General features: G+C 40.5%; 1 protein-coding gene across 4 annotated transcripts in view; it reads right to left on the bottom strand.

The window, feature by feature from the left end:
• Nucleotides 1-17,013: 17,013 nt before the first annotated feature.
• The window catches only part of TBC1D1 (TBC1 domain family member 1), a 103,818-nt gene continuing 97,471 nt past the window's right edge, over nt 17,014-23,360 (bottom strand). For all 4 annotated transcript variants that reach the window (XM_005149136.3, XM_031048964.2, XM_031048963.2 and 1 more), the window contains 2 exons: nt 21,007-21,177; nt 17,014-18,973 (listed from right to left, as the gene is read on the bottom strand). In XM_005149136.3, the coding sequence (XP_005149193.1) occupies nt 18,773-18,973; nt 21,007-21,177 (372 nt within the window). In that variant the 3' untranslated portion in view covers nt 17,014-18,772. The remainder of the gene's footprint in view (nt 18,974-21,006; nt 21,178-23,360) is intronic.

Genomic DNA, 23,360 nt, shown 5'->3' with positions numbered 1-23,360 from the left:
CAAAATGCTCCTCATAGATCATGTTAAACATTTAGATGCTAAAAAAAAAAGGAATCCAGGACTAAAAGACTTTGTAAAATCAAAAGCTCTGTTTATCAGTGTAAATCGCATTTTCTTGCCTCTCTCCCAATCTGGGTTTTAAAAACATGCAGGATTGTGGAAAGCCATGGCTGAGCTGTTAAATACAGGAGGCCCAACATTTGCTGCTGCCACAAACAAACTTCTTTGTGTAAGTCAGACAAAAAAATGTTGCCCATGAGTAGAAAGAGGCATCTTGATTAAATGCCTGGAGGATAAAGCTTATTTGTATACTATGTATGTTCTTGTCAAGAATGTTCTAGAGAATCTGAGGCATTGGATTCCTAATTTTGAAATTATCCTGTCAAACTCGGAATACAAAACCAGTAATAGGATAGTAAAATTATGTTAGGGGCATCTATTGTACAGAGCATCTTGTAGCAGTCAAATCAACACATTTTATAAACCCTGAGAACATATTTGATCTATGGACAGTTGGGCCATTGAAAGGTTTGGTAAGAGCTGCAATTGAGAAAGCAGTTTTTTCCCAGTCATTCAAAGCAGAGACTACTGTGAGATAAGCAGGTTTCTTAACACTCTTGCTACTTCTTCCATTTATTGACTGAGGAATACCACTGACAGGGATGTGAACGTCAGTCAAAATGCTGGAAGACTGAGAGTTCATAGATGCTATCTGATTAGCTGACCAGACATTATGGTGTGTGACTCCAAAGACTGACAACAGGAGGAAGCTGAAACAAGCAACCTTGCAAAGAAGGAATTTGATAAAGGCCGATAAAGTGAAGTTAAAAAGGATACTGAATAATGTAGCAAAACACACTGTCAAAAGCAGAGTCATTCGGGCTGGAAACTTTTTGAGTTAGTCCTGTGATAGAAGGATATATTAGTACTGGGACTGGAGGAGAACCAGTAGCTTTTAGGTTCAAAGTGGTGTAGAAATTAAGATTGACGGAGAAATAAACTTCAATTCTGAACACCAATGTAAAGAGAATTTTACTCAAAAGATCAGATACTGGGGACCACAAAGAAGTTGATGAGATTACTTCAAAACACTGCTATCTTTCAACTTTTAGACATTAATGGATAGTAGGATGGATAACAAATGAGAGCACAGTATAGTACAAGAGAGATGCATCAAAGCTACTATTAAAGAAACTGGAAATGGATTAGCCACTGTCTGAGGAAATCAGATATCAGAAGGAAATCAGATATCAGACCTAGCAGGCAAGCCCTGGAGTGGAGTCTGCAGGGAACAGAGGAAAAAAGAAGACCATGAAAGTTTGGGCTAAAGAAGATACATGTGGCTTGGAAAAACATCAAACAGCATTCTATGAAAAAGACGAGTTAATGATCATCTCAGAGGCCCAAAGTGTCTCCTAGCTAAGCAATATTAGCAGGAGATTTGCTCCAGTACATCTTTACATAGATAAGTCTCTGTGAATTACACTAGAAAATGGAGCTCTGTTAAATAGGTTTACATGTGTTCTTGCAAGGGTGACGTTTAACTGTGCATCAATGATACACTTCCTGCTGAAACATTATCTGCTTGGAATATATGTCAACTGTAATATATGCCATTACAAACCAGCACTTTTTGCTCTGTACTACTACACTGCTGATGTCCAACAAAGCAATTGTTGGGACAAAGACACACTTCAGCAGCTTCTTACTCTGCCACTACAGCGACCTCGCTCTGCTCTCCTCCTCTCACTGACTACAGATCACTCCTCACTGTGTTTCACACCACCCAAAACATCTCTTTTTCTCAGCCACTCATTTTCCCTTCAACTTAGCCACTGGCTTCCCCCACTGCCTTTGCATTGATTTTATTGTGACAAAGAAGCAGGGGCCACAAGTTTAACTTGAAGTGATATGAAGGAAAGGAACAGACACAAAGAGCTGTATCTTCACACATGCTTCGTGAAAAGTATGTGGAGAATAGAAGTCATGGTCCTTTATGGAAGGTCAAGCTTCCCTCCTAGAAACCTATAGCAGAAATTGCTCTCAGAGAAGCCAGAGAAATATTTTGTGTTCCACATTGGCACAGAATTACCTAGTAATGTTGGGGAAAGCTAGCCAAACCATCAAAAGCAGTATGTAGAGAGCACAACAGCTTTCACGTCAAGAACCTTGCAGAGCGATTGCACCATGTCTAGTGCTTATCAGTTGAGGAGTAAATTATCCATCTAACCAGAACACAGTCTTTTATCATGCAGGCTACTGGAACTAGACAGATTTGGAATTATTGACATTTAGAAACTCTTTTTCAAAGACGGGCATCAGCTGACAAATGGGGAGTATCTAAGCCAAGGAGATGATGGTAGTGTACAAAATAAGTAATGTGCACATCAAATTATTAATTATTCAGTGATGTCATAGACAAATTTTTACTGCCTACCCTTTCAAAAAGTGTGAACACATCTGAGTAATAGTAACAGTCAACTGAAGCTATTCGGAAGTGCGTATGGAAACAGAGAAGTAAAAAAAAAATCATAAATAACATTTTTGCTGGGCTCTGGGTTCACCAAAACACCAGCAAAAAAAGGTGGTATCTCTGGAGTAATGATGTATCAAAATACTGCACAAAGCTCTTAACATACATGGACAAGAACAAAAATTCCTCCAATGTCATCTCCAAACACAGCTCCCTGTTATCCTAATATTCACTCATCTTTAATTGCCAGTGACTTCACTCATGACTTATTGGCAGTGCCTGCCTCAAGAAGCTTTGCCAGTAAATTGGTTGCAACAGAGTAGCACTGACACAAATATTTGTTCCTGCAGACTATTTTGCCTTTAAACACACCATCATTAAAACGTGTTTCCATAAAATGTATGGGTTTCTTACCTCAGAGGTGCACACAGATAGTTAGGATGTCTATCTGCTGTTCCAAGCTCAAGGTCCCAGTGATTCCCAACCCAGTCTCAAAAAGAAGTATCTTTTAGCTTGTTTCCTGGAATCACAATTTTCACTTGAAAATGTTTCGGGGAACTCTCACTCTGTTATAAACTCCCACAGTAAGGCAGGCAGAACATTAAAAGCCCTGAAGTGAAGTGAACCCAACCATTCCTTGACCCTGCTTGAAGTGAGCTTGACAGATGAAGACTTAGTTGTTCTCCCTGCTTCCTTGGCTGCTTCATCACATATTTTCTAAGGAACAGTGTCTGGTGGAAAATAGTTTTCTCATCCCACAAAACTACAAAATTTCAAAGTCTTTCCTATCCCGAGCTGGAAAGAGCCCAAGGGCTTTGCAAAAACCAATAGATGCCCCACAAGCCAAGAGCATGGTCTGAGGAATTCAGCACTGACTGACCCTCAACCTGGGCTAGCTAGCAAGCCATTTGTTCCACCTGCCCCAAGGTGGGAGCAACTCTTAACCAAAAAGGAAACAATTACTTCTGTAAAATTAACAATTTTCTACAACAAGCATAGGAGTTTTCACAGAAACCACTGAAAAACATACACCTTATCACTCTCCAACAGAGAAAACACTGGGGAAGGAAAACAGCAAGTGTTGTTCCTTTGGCCTGGAGCTGACATGGGGTGTATCCAGACGGGCTCCTTCCTCATCCCAGAGGAGGGCTCTAATCACCCAACTGCTGGCTGCTTGTGGAAAAGGGACTAAAGAGATGTTATGACCCAATAGCCTGTTTTGTCTTCAGAAGCACGCCTCTGTTTTCAAAGAAAAATGAAGTGGAAAGGAAAAGAAAGGGGAAGGGAAGGGGAAAAAAAAAAAGAAAAAAGAAGGAAAGGGGAAAGGATTTGTTCAGTACATATATATCCTAAAGAAAAATCCTCAAGCCTGACCAGAGCAGGGAGTACCTGATAGAAAGTATTTGGTTGCAAAATTCGTGACCAACTCTGGTTAAAAGCTGCTATTCAGAGGAAGCTTTAACCACCACAGCTCTCGCTCGGCTCCTCCGTGTTTGCTTTTCCATATCCCCTGGTAAATTTGCACAAGGGTTCAAGGTCTTCTGCTGCTATGTGTGTGCCCTTTGCCAGCCTTGTTTCTGTGACGTGTTCAGGAAGCAACACGGTGACCTTTACAGTCCTATCGCAGTACCTGCCGCAGCCTGGGGCAAGCCACAGCCTCCCTTGTCTCAGAGTTTGCCCCTCCGCCCCCGACCCTCACCCTGGCAGTAGGGGAGGACACGGAACCCGCCGCCGCTGTGGACGGGATGCGGGCTGTTGCCAAGTGGCTGCCTATCTCATGAAGCAATGCGGAGCGGCTGGGGTTGTCTGACCCTCCGGGAGAGCGCCTGACGCTTGGCCCGCGGCGCGCAGCTCCGGCGGATGCGATTTCTTGGCTTTGCCCCCAGCGCACCCTCCTGCCAATGTTTCCACATTTGCATTCTGCTGGTGCTCCCAATAGGAAGGCGCTGCTCCCACAGGCACCAGCCACACCTGCCGGGGGGCCACAGCGGCCCTATTCACAGCACAAACCTCCCAGACACTTGAGTTTGCACTACTGCACCTTCTGCAGCTGAATGGGGTGTCCTGCGTGCTGCTCTCTCCCGGGAGCATAATTGAGCCTCTTCTGCTTCAGCCGCTGGCCTCTCTGCCCCTTTTCCCATGGCATCTTGCACAAGCCAGTAGTTAGGGAAAAATCCTCCAGAAAAGTAATTTTAAAGGCTGTGTCGGTCACTGCTCTAAACGTGAAGGGGACAGCAGATCGAAGGCAACAGAAGACATTCTACATAATTTGCAGATTATTGATAATAAAAACCTTTGTAGAGCCTACAGCTAAAATATTAGAGAAAGATCATCAGCAAATAAAATTTATCTGGATGAACATGAAGCTCCATCGAGGAAAAGAGGGAAAATTAGAATGTGGTGAAATCAGACGAGTAGAGTGAGGTGAAATCCAGTGGGATCAGGTGGCTGGCAAATGGCTGAAGAAACACAATATTTTAGGCTTGCTTTTTCATTAGTAAGGACAAACAAGTATGCATGCAAAGTAATCCAAACTCATTGTGCACCAGCTGCTATGAGGGAGTGCAGTAAGGGCAGCTCAGACATTGGTACAAGTTGTACACAGCCCTAAGACACGGTCTATCCATGAGCCACTCTGGCTGCAGCTTTTCCCATGCCAAAGGCAATGCAATTGCACGCTCTCTTGCTTTTCTTTCTTTGCTTTTCTGTCTACTCTTTCTTTTATTTAACTTACCTGTCAGCTAAAAAAAGGACAATGTTTAGTACAATGTAATTAGACTAAAAGGGGGAAATTGGGTTTACTAGGAGGAAATCCTGCTTATGCTCTAATGCTTCCTGCTTGTTCTGGATATGAGGTTCAAAAAGACCAGGGATAGTACCTGTTCCATTGTCAGTATATTTTTGCTTAAAATCTCTGGACATCAAATTTACAGATTTATTTTCCAAATCAGCATTGGTATTTACACATAGACATATTTACTATGACATGATATCAAAAAGTCACAGCAAATCACTTACATGGCGCTATCACTTCCTGATCTTTTGCTGGAGGTTTTCCCCAACCACCTGTACTATTTCAGTGGTGCTGTCCTGCTTCATTAGCCCACCTTTTACCTGTGCAAGCTTTCTTCCCTCAGTCCTGCTCCCATTTCACAACACAAAGCTGCTACAGGTGAGATATTCTACTCATCTTCTCTTTTCCTACTGTGTAGGACATCACCATGCTGAAGAGGCTGAAATCAGATGAAGCAAGGATGCACTGGGGATTGGAGCTGAGGGAGCAGCTTTTCAGCATATTTTGTAGAAATGGGCTGCACAAAGACGCAGCCTGCAGCTGGCCAGCCATGCTGCTCCAGTGACCTGTGGAGGCTTGGGATGTGTCTGTCTGTCTCACACACCAACAATGGGAGCTGGAGCAGACACCCACATGCTGGTTCATGTATGGACAGCAATGCAGAGCAGGAGCACAGAGCCCTACTCCAGCTGTGAAGTGCTCCAAAAACAGCTGGTTAGCCTGTGGGAAGCCAAGCCATGAGGTTATGTTAGGCCACAGTTCCTTCTCCAATCCCATGACCAGCCCAAGAAAGTTTGGTTGTGTCATCCTCTCCCTGGACTCTGCATGGCTCCTTGTATGGACACAGCACAGGATCTTGCCACACTTGCTCTCAGCACAGCAAGCTCAGCTGTAGTAGTTTGCCTTTCCCAGAGGTGTTTTCTGCTCCACCCCGCCATGTGCTTTGCTCTGCACAGAAAGGTATGGACAGGGCGAAACCTATCACTTGTTGAGCCTGTGTGTGCTGGGCTTTGAGGTGGTGTCCCTCTGGGATGCACAGGCAGCAACACAAGACAAATAAAGGAGACCAGACTGTTTAAATCAAGTCATGTCTCAGTGGTGCCCATCAGCTCTCACATGTTGATGCTTTTCCCAGTGTCCCACTAACAATCAAATATTCCAGCTTTCTAAAGGTTAACATACATGTTTAATTGTGCTCCATTTACAGGATATAGTTCAGACATATAATGTATAGCCAAAAGTGAAAAATACTCTTAAGACTTCAGCTGCATGTGGGTAGCTGCTTATTCATATATCTTAACACCTCCCCCACCTCCCTCCCTATAATAACTTTCAGTGCTTTCTGCTTCTCTCCCCTGGCTGAGTGCCACCATGCTCTGCACTTTGAGTAGGAGTTTATACCCAGGAAAGGCAGGGTGATTTAGGGGTCAGAAGGGCTTAGGAGAGCTAAGGGCTCTCCTGCAACCATCTCCCTTGGGTCTCTGCTTTTGCAGAGCAGGACGAGCCCAAACAGGCACATTTAAACTCATTATGTTTCCACTACTGTGAGAGAGAAAATGGGATTGTCCTCTCTACAGCACTTGAAAATCTGCAGATGAAAAGCTTTATAGAAGAGCAAAGAAGTGGAATCATGCTTTCTAACTAGCTCTTCTCTAACAGAGCTGTAAAATTCCTGGGATTTTAATTTGGGGTGATAAGTGGAAATTGTGACATTATTTCTAAATAAGATTTTTTTTAAATCACCAAATTACAACACCCAGTATTAAATTAGATTTTATAATATTGAAAGATTATGGGAATTTGTGTGCAATATGATACAAACATCTGACACATTTCAAGTTAAAGAAAACCATCTTCATTTTCACTGGTGACCCAGCAGCAGTGCCACACATCAGTAATATGAAAGAGGTTCTGCCCCTCAAACTTGGTCAGAAAAAACTGTGGGGTCAAGTACTGCCCTCGCACCTGGGAGTCTGATACCCAACATGTTCTGGCATCTCAGAATGAGGTATGAAAGCATGTGTAAATTAGGAAAAAAGGAAGAAAACCAGAGGTTTTACAGGTCTCTTGCATGTGTTCTGTGGAAGTAGCACATTTAGGTTGTTCTGCCAATAGTCAGGCTGGCAGCCACTTGTATTGTGTAATGTTGAGTGGGTCTCACGGGTTAATGGGCTGTCAACTGAGTATGGCCAGAAACTTGTTTTGTGTGTAGGAGATTGGCTGCCCAGAGATTTTCCCAAAGGTTTGTTCTGCAAAGTGTAGCAGAAAGACTACTCTCTTTGTGTTCAGATGATCTGCAAGGTAAAGACACTACTTCTCCACATAGCTACAAAAGTAAGAGCAAGTGTGCCTAACCTTCATTTGGTTCTGATTTTTGCAGCTTCTTATCCAGACAGTTGAATACTATCAGCACCCAAAAAGTGATCAGAGGTGGTAGCTCTGATTAAAACTATTACCTCTCGCTGTAAATTTTGCCTGTCTAGGTAAGGCAGGGGAGCAGCAAGCAGCAATGGGTGAGTGCCCTTTGAAGGACCTGCAGAGACTTCCCCAAGTGTGAGATTCATCCCATGTCTCTTGAGTGGGATAAACCTGTTTTCTCTGATTTCAAGGAAAAAAGTTATCCATGTTTCCATCAGGCTGAAGTGTGCCCAATTACAGAATATGGAATACTAATCCAAAACTGAAGCAGAAGCTTTACATTTTCCTCCCTATATTATATTCAAACTGTAACTGTATCTACAGCCATAACCACCTCTGTAGCCAAGGCCCAAATAATCCTTTAACAACAGTTAACAGAGTCACACGGAATCCTTACTTTAAATCAAGCCTCAACTGAATTTTTCCTGGTGGTGTCTTTCTTACTCTCTGTTCCAAGTGGAAGGTGAAAAGGCTTTTTTTAACCTTTGCTTTAGTATTAAAAATAAAACTAGCACAGATGAACTTTAAAGTATATGTAACTGAGTCTCATGTGATCAGAGGATCCACTGCTGACAGGAATTCTTTCACTCAATGCAAGTTAAGTGATGGTGCTCTCAGCCAGCACTAGTGGAGATAATGTTATTGTCTGCAAATACCATAATTCTGCTTTTAATTTGTAACATCGGTGGATGGCCTCTAAGAAACAAATTGAGCTATTTTTAGGCTACTCTTTGTAATGCTGCAGTTGAGATCTACCAGCATACTAAGATAGAGTCCACTGAATTTCATGGTAAATGCTAGTATAGAAGCTACAAACTTAGGTCAAGATCTAAGGTGGAAATCATATTTAGCTTTATTATATATATATATATTTAATATATTTAGCTTTAATACTATGTGCTATTTAAAGTCTTACTAAAACATTTTCCAGAGCTGTACTGGCCTGAGACAAGCCTGCAGCTGTCTGCTTGTAGCACACGCAGGAACTCTCCTTCTACTTGTGGAGTATGTTGGCATTTTTTTCACTTCATAGTGGTTGTGTGTTGCTGAATGCAAATAACATAAATCATATTTCTGTGATAAAGGCCACCCTTTGGTCTCAGCTGCAGCCCACATTCACTGTGAATGGTAAGGTACTTGTCCCCTGATCTGATTTTCACCACAATGGACTAATATTACTAGAGTGACACCACATGGCAGTGGGACACAGCATACTTTCCTGGCTCATCACCGAGCACCACTGTTGCTGCACACCAGCACTATAGAGAGTTCATAGAGGAAGTGCTGGTGTGAACTGGCTGCAAGGCCTGCCCAGAGCCTGTGCTGCATGTACATCATGGTTTGTACTTTATCTGAACATGCCAGCCTGGCTGAACGAAGCCCCAGGAGGCAATGGAAAAGGAGCACAGCTGCTATTTTACCCCCAGCATTGCACTGATGGAGCTAGTCAGATTTTACTGTACCAGTGCAGCAATGGTGTTTTGCTTCTCTGTTTCCATTGCCATAAAAGGAGGAGAAGATTATTTTTCTACTTCCCAGCAAAACTGTGACTAGAAACAACTGAAGGATTTTGAGTCACTCAGCAACAAAGATGGGTATCAGATAAGAGCATGAAGCAGAGATCGTTCTGCTTGTCTTTTGCATTCTCTGTCAATTAATTAATTGTTTTTAGGCATTTTTAAAGTTGTTTCATGAACTAAGACTTCTCTAATCCTTATAATTACAGTACAAGGTTTTCATGAAAACCTTTTCAAAACAAAAAATATTTTCTAATAAATGGAAACTTTTTCTTACCCAAATAATCCAAAGATCAATTCTTGGACAAGTCTCATGGCTTCCACTTCCTTTTGGAGTTGTTGGCAGAGAAACTCCTTTCAACACAAATCATCTGAAACAACATTACCATCTAGTGGAGAATTTGATTCACCACTGCTGGGAATTCCTTAATGTAGACATACACACTTTGTGACTGTTGCACAAATGCAGAATTAGGAAGTCGATTAAGTATTACTTTTAAAAATCAGTGCTTGAAGTTATCTGACTGCTTTCACTGAAGAGTAAAAGAATCTTTGAGTTGTACTGCAGATCAGTAATATTAAAACCACAGAAAATGCAGGAAATCAATATGAGTCTCTAGATTAGGGTTTTAATTCCCCTTATGATTTTCAGAAGGAAACATTGTTTGATATTCACTCTGGCAAAGCACCTAAATTTGTATGTGGAAAAGAGATAACAAACCCCAATTACTGTCTATATACAAATTATGTTAAAATTAGAGCCTGGATTTAACCAAGACAGATCAAACCCAAACTCTCATCTTTCAGGTTGGTGTAAATGGCAATCTTGAGGCACACTCAGCCACATAGCTTCTTCTGGAAACTTCATTAGGTCCTACCAGCTGTCTTTCACATGTTCATCCTTGCGTACAGGAGGTTTGATGTCTCTGGCACCAAACACTGTATAGCACTTTCATGTGTGCAGGACAGATGCTGATGATTAGCTGGGTAACAGCAGCAGGACAGAGCACTCTCCAGCCTGCCCTTTCTACAGTTTCCCTCTGATGCTCAGTTTGTTTATCATGTTTCCCTAACATGTCCCACCAGTTGCTTGTCCTGTACAGCCTCTGGCACAAGAGCCAGCATTTCAGTGGGGCCTCCTCAGTGAAGCACAGCACTGGGAGTGTGCAGGATACATAGCAACCCTCTTAAAGCTATCTGGTCTCATCTCTGTTGCCCTTGCCCTTCCACGCTTTTTTCCCCGATTGCTACAGGTACTTCAGCATCATAGCTGAAAACATTTTGCAGTTCTGTACTTGGCCAGCTCATCAATCCCCTGTGGTCGAAAAACCTCTGATTTTGGCAAAAGTTAATTATTAAGAAAACACACCATCCTCTGGAGACACTAACCTTATACAGCACTCGGATGCCAAAGTAGGAAGTTTCATTGAAAAAAATAATAAAAAAAAAAAATCAAGGCCAATGGATGCTTTTAAACCTGCTCATGATTAGGGCCGTATTTTCACCTGTAGAAAGCGCCTGCCTAGAGCCATGTGCACATGTGTAAAAAGCCATACCAAGAACTTGGTTCAGTTCCTCTGCTGTTCTTTCTGTACAACACCTAGAATGGTTTAGAAAAAAACAGCTCTTGTGGAAGCTGATGTCTGGAGGAGACGGAAGCATTCTGCACAGCACAGCATTCAGCAGATTGTGTAATAGTGAACAGCAGCATTAGAGCACTTCCTGCGCTTAGGGTCAAAATTGCTGCTTTGCTTTGAGATTAGAGGCTTAGGTCTTACACTCCAAGGGTAATAAACACATTAAAAAACATAACCCAGCAACAACAAAAGAACCCCTCCCCCAGGGGCAGTTTGTTATCTGAGATAGGAATAATAAGGATACTGTCCTGTTCCTGTTGGAATTAATGATTAAATTCCTCCACCCTGTGGATAAATTTGGTTCATTTTAATATCAGGCACTAGAAGAAAAGTAAAATGAAACAACAATAACAAAAGTAGTATAAATCTCTGCCAAAAGTTTTGTGGGTTTTCTTTTAAAAATCCGATTTCTTCCCTTCCTGGTAAGATGCAGCATGGTAATACTTCACGATATTTGTGTTTCTTCTCTTACACAGATAGAACATGCTAGATCTGAGAAAGTGCTTAAAACTTGTAATTAAGAAGATAGTTACCATCTGAAACTCTCATTTCCTCCTCTCACATACACTCATGTTCCTTTAATCACAGAACTTCCTACTTCTTTTTTAAGCAAAAGCTGACAATTGAAGTTTTTATCCTTTGTTGAGGCATGAAGTTTTAGAAAAGGGGAAACAAGAATATACTGTACTGGGGATGGACACACAGCTAATAATAATCAGTGCAGATCCACTCAGATGTGCAAATATACATTCCTTAATTTGCCCACAATATTAAATAATTGTTGCCTTAATACAAACCTATTTAGTAATGTCTTGCAAACATCTGCCCTTAAGATAATAGGCCAGCATCATGAACTATTTTCATGTCAGCTCCAACAAGGTTACATATTGTAGAAGTGTCCGTGGCTGGAAGTACCTGCTTAAATTGCAATTTGACTGTTATTTCCAGGTACTGTTGAAACTGATGCTTGTTCTCAGCACTATGAAGATATCAGTGTATCACACAGATAAACCAGAGGCTGTTAGAGGACATTTTTGTGTTAAAAATTCTTCCTTTACTTTCCATTCTACCAGGAAGCAACCTTTCTTGACCAGATGACTAAGTTATGCCATCAGGTCTTATACGACTTTCTCCAGCATTTGAAAAGAACAACACATTTTCTTCATCAGATAATCTGTGCACTGAGGCCTGCCTCTGTGAACCCATCGGGAACTGCAAAAAACTCTGAGGGTTTTCTGAGGCTTATCCAGATTATTTCACTATGGTCAGACTTGTACTGCCTCTCAGTTCAATGGATATTTGCACTCAGACTTCTTTATGGTATGTTAGACATCCTACTGCAGGTCTTGAAAATATCATGGCTTTACAGCTGGTCCTATAGCTGGTCCTACCTGCTCTCAACAGTCCATCTGTGTCCAATTTTAATAAGGTTCTTTTTCCTTCTCTAAAAACATACATAATGTTTAACAACTTTCTTCACAAGTTTACTATACAGAATGCACTTCAAAGGCTCTATAATTATTCCTTGCTTACATACTGTAAATTATATTGCCACTTTGCCAATTGCAAGGTTCACTGCTCCTCAGTATCTGCCTGTTACCTCCATCTCTAACCACTCAAACCACCATTTGAGATTCCTTACCAAAAAATACGAGACACAATTGGTGCCACAGGCCATTAAATACTAAATGGCAATTGCATTTCAGGTTATGTTTAGGTTGTTTTGGAATCAGATTTTTTGTGATATGAAACTCCAAATAACAAGCTGGAGAGACATACATGTACCACTAATCACATCAAGCATCTATGGCTCCATGAACTCAAAGACCCAATCAGTGGCTGACTCTTCAAGCTACTCAGCTCATCTTAACTAATACATTCAAGAGACATACTCTGAGTCAGTTTTTGCCTTGTCAGTTCCAAATCTTTGACATTGCAAGACATTCCATTATCTACAGAGCCAACAACATCCTAAGCACCAGATGTTGGAAACGTTGAAAAAGACTCTCCATAGGAGTGCTGTGTTTGCTCATCCTGTAACAGCTTATGGAAAATAAATCCTGAGAAAACAGAACTTGAAAATTTCTTAAATACTACTTAGTCAAAAAAAGAACCTCCAAACACGTTCAAGAAAAGTAGGACAAGTCAAACTGTAGCAAGAAGACCTTCCTGAGGGCTATTTTGTTCAGACTGACTTTCAAATGACTAATGCAAAATGGAAACTCACCATCTCATTAGTAACAAAGGACAGATACAAAAGGTAATTATCATATTCTGCTCTTAGCTCAAAACTGAAATTATTTACATCTCCTCTGTAAACATGAAATCTAGTGAGAAATGTTAAAAAAAAAGAGTATTACAGAAGAGTGCTAGACAGAGACAGAAGGAAACAGGCATGCAGTTGAACCTAGGACCAATATGACCACTGCCAGAACATCTTTGTTGGTCATTTTACTCTTAATCAAAAGCAGATTCCATCTCTTTCTGTAGCAGGAATTTCTACTTGCAAAATATAAGACTTTAGAAATATCAGGAAAATCTCCTAAAATCTCTGGGGTTCTGAAAGAACAGTCAAGGACATAGAGATATTACAAGCTTCCCCAGAGCCCCTATTTTAAACATCTCTCTTCTCTCTGCAAGAGCACCTTCATCATCTTTTAGCATCTATAGCCCCCAAACTTTTCTAAAACCATGAAAATATATGATGCAATTAGAAGAAAAAAATCCATCTATGCAAATGAGCAACTAGAGTCTTCTACATAATGAAGTACTTCCTGATTTGCTTACTTTGAGGCAGCCTCAGGTTTGTTTAGATGAAAGGAATACTTTCTGGCAGCTGCATGAGCAAATGAGTACACTAATTTAGGTTATGTAAAACTTAGTGGGTGTAAGCCACACATGTACCTTCCAAAAGGAATGCTAGGTTGCATCCCAATGGTTAGCCTAGCTGCTGGTGTTGTTCTCCCTCCCACAGACCTGTTCTAGTAAAGATCTGTTGAAGAAAAATTACTTCATATCACAGGGTGTGACACTATATAAATACTGTAATGATCTAAGGTGCCTCAAGCAATCATGGCATTCATCCAGCTGGAGTCAAAATGTAGTCTTTTCCATTTAGGCACTCTTTTTGTGTCATCAACATAGCATGCAAATATGGTGCACTGTTTGAAGTGGAAAAGAACGTGACTGCAGTGTTTTGAAATAGGTGGGATACTAGTAAGGGCCCTTTCCCACAGCACGACCGTTGCACTGAAGGTCCCTATAACAAGCTCTAAAAAGAACTGGCTTGCTTGCTCAATGAAGCAGTGTCATGTAGCAACACCTAAACAAGCTCTGACCAGCCCACCACTGGAATCAGAAGCAATATAGACATGTAATCTGAGCTGTGCTATGGGGCTGTGTGTTGGGGAGCAGTAAGGGCAGGCACTGCTCTGAAGGAGAAAATGAGCCATGAGCTGAGGGGGGCAACTTACTGACAAGGGGGCTGTCCCACAACATCAAAAAAAGGACAAGCAAGGCAGGTCACCAGTCCAGGTCACCAGACAAGGCTGTGGTGGTGAGGCATGTCTGAGGTCAAGCAAGGAAGCCATGTCCGTAGGTAAGGATCAACAAGGTACACAGCCAGCCACAAGCGTGGTTGCAACATGTCTCAGGGACCAAGCACAAGAGCCTCAGCTTAAATGCAGCTCCTAAGAGGTGATGGCAGTGTCAAAGCACTTGGCTTCCTCCAGCTTTTTGTTGGATGGCTGCAAGATCCGCAGGCATTGAGGCCAGAAGCTGCTGGAGGCCAGAAATGCCTCAAGGGCAAATGTCTTCATCATCTAAGGTACATTACCTAATTAAGCAGCCAAACCTCCAGGAGAGAGGGGAATGCACTGGGGGCACTGACATTATCCCAGCTGACTTGGCTAAGAAGTGGTGGTGTGCTCTACCATGTTGATATACCAGGATGTTTTATTATGGTGGAATTGCAGCGGCTATTGTGGTGGACTTCAAAGTCACCAAAAAATTGATTTAGCTCCTGCCCCACTGAACGATGGAGGAAGATCCCAAATGAGAAACAACACTAGCTACGTTGTCCTCTCCTCTGTGTAGATTACCGTCCTTTGTTCAGAGTCCTACTAGGTGCAGTTCCATGATTTTTGTCCTAAGTAATGTCAACTCTTATCAAAGATTACTATGAAAAAATTCCAAGAATATTGGTTGACTGGCAACTCTATACTACCATCCATGCTGCTCAGGATTGCTGGCAATTCACTTACTCCAGCATACAAAGCAAGAGCGGGAGAGTGTAAAAATACCTGCAGAAGAGGTAGTTGGTACAGCATGTTTTAGCAGAACTGAGAGTTGCTGTTGGGAGGGAGGCATAGGTATCGGGAAAGGATAAAGTTCCAGTGACTGCACTTCCCATTTTACATTGCTTCAGCAGAGCATTGTATAACTAATGAGTACACAAGACCTTGTGGAACAATCTTTTAGACAACCAGCAAGAGAGTTTGACCATGATTTGGAAGATGTAGATTTCAGTGCCATCAGCCAGTGAAAAACCAAATATTTGGTGCAAGCCTTTGAACTTTGTGCCTCAATTCTCACTCTGAACAAGGGAAGACCTACAATACATGCTTTTATTAAAATGCTTTGACCTTCTCACATGATGGGCAATGCCATCATTCTCAGATTTTGTATTATGTAATGATCTCTAGGTAGACAACAGGGCAAAATATAAAAGTACATCAAACAGCCAGAAGTACAGGGAATCACAAGTACCTACCATGAACTACTGCTTGCAGTGGCTGGAAAAACCAAACCAGAACCACACCACAGCAAGTCTTCCAGCTATTCAGTACTGTTCAGTTCTGTGGTTTAGCGGAGCTACCTTTTCCTTGCAATGCATGCCGACTTTGGCTCTTAACACATTTCAGGCTAACCTCTCTCCAGACAACTGCATTAATGCCATTCACTAGCACATTTGAACTGCACACCTTGCTGCCTTTGTTGTGCACCTCTGGAAGCCTAGGTTGCACATATAAGTGAACTCTTTCCTTTCTTCTTCACTGTTTTTTCTTCAAAAACTAAGCATCACTCCTGAGGATTTTTATCTGTAAAACTGATATGGAGACAATGTTGATTATTTCAACTTGGATTTTCCAGGAGTGGTTCATTTGGGATTTCTGCTGAGGACTAGTGTATGGATTAGTAGGGTTTTTTTTTTTTAGAACATTCTCTGAATCTGAAATTGCTATTCTATGGAAGACAGTATGTGATGAATGACAATTGCTGGTAGTCAGACAACAAAAGATTTAATTATACACATCCTTACAGATGGTTAGCTACAGAATGTAGGTGGAGCAGGATGCAAGTATCTGGGACTAGCTCTGGGCTCTGTTATTTCCTTCTCATACTTCTGAAGGTAGAAGCCCACAGACATTCCAAAGTTGGGAATAGGGTAACTGTCATTACCTTCCTCCACTTTTTTCCACTTTGGCCTCTTGAACTGGAAAGGCACAGGACTGCAAGAGACATCCTGAAGAAACATACCATATATCTGCTTCAGTATAAGCAGCAGAAAGACTTAAATCAGCTATTTTGTTCATGTTCAGACATGCCCAGTGTATGGCATGATACCTCATTTTGCCAGGCATTTACATATTTAACAGAATTGTATTAATTTGCATGCATATGTACAAATAGAAAATGCATATTTACCTGCAGAAAATTCCACTCCCTGGTACAATGAAACAGTTACATCTATACAGTCATAAAAGCTAAACGTTTCTGATTATCTTTTTGCCACATTCTAAGAACAGTGACTTTAGTCCTCATCTAAATGCACTCAGTTCTGGCATTACCCAAATTCTGAATAAAAGGCTCTGGACTAGAAGTAGTCCTCCACTTACACTAGCAGAGAAGCAAAACATCACAAGGAATGCATCCCTGGAGTCATGTGGAATGTATTTTGCCTTGGTCAACATACACAGATGCAGGTCCCAAGATCACAGCTGAATCCTCAGCGTGTTCAGAAGAGTCTGAGGACTAAGAGTTTTCATTAATAACCACTGTAGATGGTACTATACTTTTAGGGAAATTCTCATCTGACACCATTCTGAACTGTCACCCCACCAATTATGTTTTTGTTTTGAAATGTCAAAAAATGTGCAGACATAGATGTAGGCATAGATTATTATTATATTTATTATTCTTGTTAAAAAGTCAGTGTATGAATTATGGCACTATGCTGTAAAAATGCAACACTACTGAGTGCTCTAACAGTATAAGGTCCATTATGACAAGTTTTTAAACATGAAGTGTGAGCTTCAATATGATTTCCAAATAAAAAGCCAAGCCTAAGACATCAAGAGATTAATAATAACTGATTTATCTGAAATTTCCATACTAAGTGAATACAGAGTGGATTTGCAAGAACCAGACATATTTAAGACACAACAGAGTCAAACAAAGCTTCTAGAAATTGAAGAGTAAATGATTTCTTTTCTTTTTGACCTACATAGAGGTATTTGTTCTGCACTGTAGATGAATGTTACGGGTCTGCTATTAAACTACAACATTTTGCATGAGAAAAAGAAAAAGTAAACCAAAACCTTTTTTACACTGCCAGTCAGAGAAAACACTGTGTGCTTTGAAAATTTTAAAATAAAGACAGAAAAAAATAAAACCCCCACATCTCCTGAATCAATCTCCACCATAACAAAATGCCGACGCCTTATTACCTCTGTGCTTGGGGTCTGGACAAAACTATGACACTATTTCTGATTCTGAAGCAAACCCAAACAAATGGATATCCATGGATATTATTGCACTTATGGCAGTGGTACTTTAACTGGCCTGAAAACTACTTTCATTGTATTAAGGAAAGTGAGAAATATTTGTTTCTACATGTGTAATCTTACTTGAAAGACACATTGTAAAAAGAACGCCATACTCTTTATAAAACAGTTTAAGCACATCTGGCACAACATGAAGCTCTTGAAATGCCTGAATAAAGGAAAAAAAAACATGACAGTGGGCATTTAGTTTCCTAGGAAAAGGTTGTCCTACATCACATTGCAGATCAGCAATAAATAAGATGAAATTTGTAGAGTATGAATATAAATCCTTGGATGATGTCGCAGAAGTCACAGGCTTCACCAAACCAATGTCAGTGTATTTTTTTTAAGCATAATACAGTTACTATATACAGTATGTTTATCAGATAATGCCAACTAACAACATACTAAATTAATGGTTGATAAACAAAAAATATACTAAACCAATGTAAAAACAGATGGCAGCCTCCCAGCTATGCATAGTTACATACGATGAAGTCCATCTCTCTGAGTCCAATGGATTGGCACCTTCAAGCATCAGGAAGCAGTTTTCTGAAGTGTAAACAACATAATTAACAGAACCCAGTCTAGCTGTAGGGGAATTACACTGTCAAAAGTATCTCCAGTCTAATCACAAAACTGTAAATGTTACCGCTGCATAGCTGCAATGGGGCAGTCATTCATTCAAAGGCTTTACATTGCCATATTTCTTCTATGGACTTTCTAAAGGATGTGCATTTAACAATGGTGGTGATCTGCACACAAACAAAATCTGTGACAAACACAAAGCACTTAGGTTTAAAAGCACTTATGGAAAAATCCATAACATCTTTGCAGCATATTGTGTATGACTGCACATGCTATCAAGTTTCTCCTGCTTATTATTATGTGGTATCTTACCGTATTTCTGCATACTAAGAGCGAGCCTTCTCCATGAGAAACCAGCTTCTCTGATACAGGAAGCCACCATGCCTATACCTTGCTTTGCTACAGAGTAAGGCATGTACAACGAAAATGATAATGTCAAATCCCCACGGATCATGACAGAAAGACCCAGTTCTTCCCTTTCTTTCTTGCTCAGTTTCTCTGCTCCATTACTACTGTGAATGTCAATCAGCAACCATATGTCCTTGTCTAGGAAGCAGAGGCTTCCCATCTGTATCACCAATCTTTTTCTGCATCTCTTCCACTGTTTTCAACAAAGCTGCTCGCTCCTGCTCAAGCGTGAGAATGGACTGCTTCAATTTGCCTTCATTGGTCAATAAAAGCTCTACTGTGGCTTCAAGGTTTTGGATCTTTCCATTAGCCACCTTTCAGAGTAAAAAGAAAGGAAGAGGGAAAGGAAGAAAGCGGAAGGAAAAAAAAAAGAAAGGGGAAATTAATTAATAACTGAAACCAACTTTAAAATATTTTTTGAGATACATTTATACATATAATTTCCAAATGAAAAATTGCAAAGGTAAATGGGGGTATGAATGTTATTAGATTTGTGTACTTTAGACCACAATAAGAAACTACTGTTGCTTGTAACAAGAAACTTCCCTCTCAATTTCATTGCTTTGATTAGCTCACAATTAGACTCAGAATACAGTGCAAAGTAACGAAATCAGAATGTCACTAAGTCTGCAAATTATATACTAAAAACCTGCAGGCTAATATAAGCTTCTGTATGGTCTGTTAGGAGACCATCTCAGTCAACCGTGTTTGTTGAATTGCACATGCTTTGCAAAGAGAACCCATCCTCATGTCATCTCAACATGTAGTCCAGCTTTGGAGGTGAAGGAGAAGGAGTAGATTTGGAGCAATATGGAAACAGAAAACACATCATGAAAAATTCCAAAAAATCTCCTTCAAAAGGCTGCTCTTCATGGCAAATCAAAGTATTAGATCATCCAATCTTATCATGTGAGATTTGTAGCTGAGCTACTTTGACAAGAACAGAGATCTGTTTCGAAGTTTCAGCACTGAATAACATTTGGAGACAATATGGTGGTCCTGGCTTTCAGGGAAAGTATTTGCCGTTCTGATGAGCTCACTGCTCTTCATGTAATCGTGTTGGGTTTACAAGTTCAGCTTTTGGGGGAAAAATATTGACAAACCATGGCACCCATTGTTTGGTTATGCACTTTCCTCCCATCAGCAATGGAGGACCTTTCACTATAGAAAAAGAAGGCTGATGAAGCCCCACATGCAAGACCAAGGGACTGTTCCAACACTAGGGTTAAGTTCCCCGCTATGTTGGGTGCTGACTTGGCAGCACACAGGTGGAGATGAGCTTTGTAAAAAACTGCTGAGGGCTGCAAAGTCTTTAGGGACAGAAGGGGGTAGAAAATCCCCTGATGTAGCTATCTATAGGATATTCCATCTTGAATCTCATTCCAGAAATCCCCCTCCCCTGTGCTACATTCAACAATTTCCTTGCCCATGTGTGGGGCAAGATATCAAATATCTTGCAGAGGAGTATCTCTTCTCTTGGCTTCTCTAAGGCTCATCTTAGTACCCAAAACAGGCTCAGATCTCACAGGATCAGAATTTACAGCTTAAACAAATTTTTGTTAGGAGAGGCAATCTAAGTCTAATCACAGTTGCCTAGCTTTAGTCATGATACTGGACTAATGGCTGAGAAACCCAAACTCCTTCCCATCCCCTATTATCTTACAAAGTCTATACCGCTAACATTAGTCAAGAGGCTTGAAATTTCTTCTTCTTACTCCTGAAGTCCCTTTCCTCATCAAACTAAAATCACAGTCAAAAGTTTTATAACAAACATCCTATTCTAAAGCAGCCAAAAAGCTGACTTCTCAAAGTTAAGCAAATAATAACCCCTAGAGACCAGGTGTCCTGCCTCTGAAAAAGCTGCATACTGATCAGGCACCAAGCATATATTTGAAATTACTATTTCATGTATTGTCTAAGCAATCTGGGCAACAGTTTTAAAAAAAATCTTGTAGGAAGAAGTACGTCAGTGTGTCCCATATCTGATGTATATCTAAACTGTGACACTGGCATCAGCTTTCCCATCTAGTATCCCTGCTGAAAACAAAAACAAAGTTGAAAAAGCACTTTGTGTACTTTTAGTCATCTTCTACAGCTCCAATTTTATTTGCAAGAGAAGAGACAGTGTGGTGAATCAAGTTTTCACTAATTGTAAGCACATGTTCTACCCACCCCTCTCAACTTCTTCTGCATTTAAACTTTAAAAACAAAATTAAATAAAATTGCTAGTGACTATGCTTTTAAAGTCAATAGACCAAACGCCAATCTCTCCTGTGCCCTGGTGTAGGACAATCTCTTCTGTAAAGGCAGAAAAATTAGAATGTTAATTATGAAATAGAAATTGTACCTGCAGTTCTTCCAGGAGATCAAAGTTTTGTTTGCGCAAGCTACTGTTTGCTTTTTCTAATTTATCCAGTCTCTGATTGTCATTTAAAGAAGAATCTATAAGCTCATCCTGAAGCACATGATATTCAACCTCATAAGCTTGCAACTGCTTGGCAATATCCATTTCAAACACCTGTTGTATACAAAAATAATATTAGGTGCTGTGCAGATCAAAATCATTCAATGCTTTGAAATACATGGATCTAGACTTAGATATCTAATCCCTGTATACAAAAAAAAGATTATTTTTGTCATTCACATGGCAAGATTGAGGAAATAGAGTGCAATACATTGGAATTAGATCTACCTAAAAACTTCACTAAAAATGTCATTTAAATTTAATACAACCAAGTGTGGCATAAACTTTCCTATACAACTCAGAATTAGATGTCATTTTAGAAAACTATGGTCCATGCCCATGTGCCACGTGGACAAGTGTAAGACTAAGTAGAATGAAAGCTTTAAAGGAGAAACAGTAAATACTGCTAGGTTTATTTATGATTTTACAGTACTCCTAGAGACTGAAAATGAACTAATCTGTCCTTACACTAATACAGGTAATGGACACATTATGTAATGTCAAAGTATATTTCTATTATTGTTAAATAAGAATCACCAAAATGAGTGCTCAGTCTTATACATGAATATTAAGAAAACCTTTTATTATAAAAGGAGATAAATAAATTGAGGTACAGAGTGATCCAAATAAAAACCCCTGCTATTGTATTTTCCTTTTTCTAGGTTTTGGGAAACATCTGCCTTGAAAGTATTAAGAAAATATGTCTCTGCTGTCCCTATGCCAGTTATCTCCTCTGAAAGCACTGAAGAAGATGGTAAATTAAAAGGCCAAGTGTGCTAATCAAAGAACATAATAGAAACTAAAGTTGATTTAAAAACGCATCTGGAAAATAGCCCAAAAATACAAGTTCAATGGTTATTTGTTATTTTTAAACCTCTTGTACTGTACTCATTTTGGAAATGAGTCAAATACCAAATCCTATCTTAAATACCTCTTGAAATAATAATAGTTATTACCTATTTTATCTGCTTTGTCTACAAAGCTTTCTTGGCTAAAGAAAACACCAGTTTATGAACTGTTTCTGACACCTGCTACATATGCAATAAAAAATTACCTCATAACTTTATATCATCAGAAACACACATACTGAGCATCTAAGTACAGAAGGCTGAAACATAATTTTGAGTTAAACATATGGATCTTTTATTTTCTGTAGGTCTGTGCATCTCTGGAGAACAGACACTGCTGACATTTCAGTAAAGCAAACGGTGCAATTCAGCAGGGCAGAATGCTAGCTCTTTTCCTCTGACCTTTGCCACTTCTAGCCTCTGTGCTCTTGAGAAGTGAGGGAAATCCCTGCTGTCATACCCAAAGTATCAAATCTGAAGGGGGGGAAACATGATGCAAATCAAAAGCTTTATGTGAAAACTAGCTAACAGAAGGCATGTTAGAGCATGTAAACCAGAGGCCACCCTGCAGAAAGTGTGGGGAGAATGGGGGTTAGCCCAGGAGCTGTGTATGGACTCCAGGGCTGGTCAGACAATGGGCTTTCTTCTGATTAGAGGAGGAACTGCTCTCCCTTCGACTCACTGCCCACTTTAAATTCACAGAGTTGCCTAAACAGAGTATCCTTCTGCTCAAAGCCAATGGTTTTCTGCAGATTGCCTGCCTAAGCACTGAAAGTCTCTGCAGAGTTGTACTTTCTACACTTTCAGCCTAGCAGACAACATACAATGCCCTTCACTCCCTAGATATCACTTGCTTTCCTTCTCTTTGCACAGGCTTCCTAGCTCTCCACTCCTTCCTTTAACAACGAACACTAGGAGCAATTTTTCTGATCCTAATGCATGTCTAATTAATGTCCCCCGGAAGATGTGTTGCCAGGGATCAGAAAGAAACCCCTTGCAAGCTGCCTGCTTTCTTCATCAAGCCACAGGCTTTGCAGATCTCCTGCTGCTCATGGTGAGTGGCAGGCACTTGTAGTTCTGCACAGTGCCACCTGCCCCCCATGTTTTAGACCACAAAAGGACTTCAGAAAAACAAACCCCATCATCTCTTTGTCTGCTGCAAATTAGATGTCAAGTGTAACAGTTAAGGTTTCTAAAAAGGCAAGCCTTAACTGCAATCATCTGTGATTTTCTCAAATTCCATAGTTATCTTCTGGATACTTCTGACAGGTTAGCAATATTGCATCATCTTCCTTGTCTGCCATTTAAAAATAGTATAGCAAGGATTCCCAGTTTTTGCTGTCTAGAGTCACTGGGGACTGCAAGAGATTCCACTATCCCACATACTCC

The sequence above is a fragment of the Melopsittacus undulatus genome, chromosome 7 (genome assembly GCF_012275295.1).
Source record: "Melopsittacus undulatus isolate bMelUnd1 chromosome 7, bMelUnd1.mat.Z, whole genome shotgun sequence".
Taxonomy (NCBI): domain Eukaryota; kingdom Metazoa; phylum Chordata; class Aves; order Psittaciformes; family Psittaculidae; genus Melopsittacus; species Melopsittacus undulatus.
Note: the sequence above shows the minus strand (reverse complement) of the source record. Positions and strands in the feature narration are given on the sequence as shown.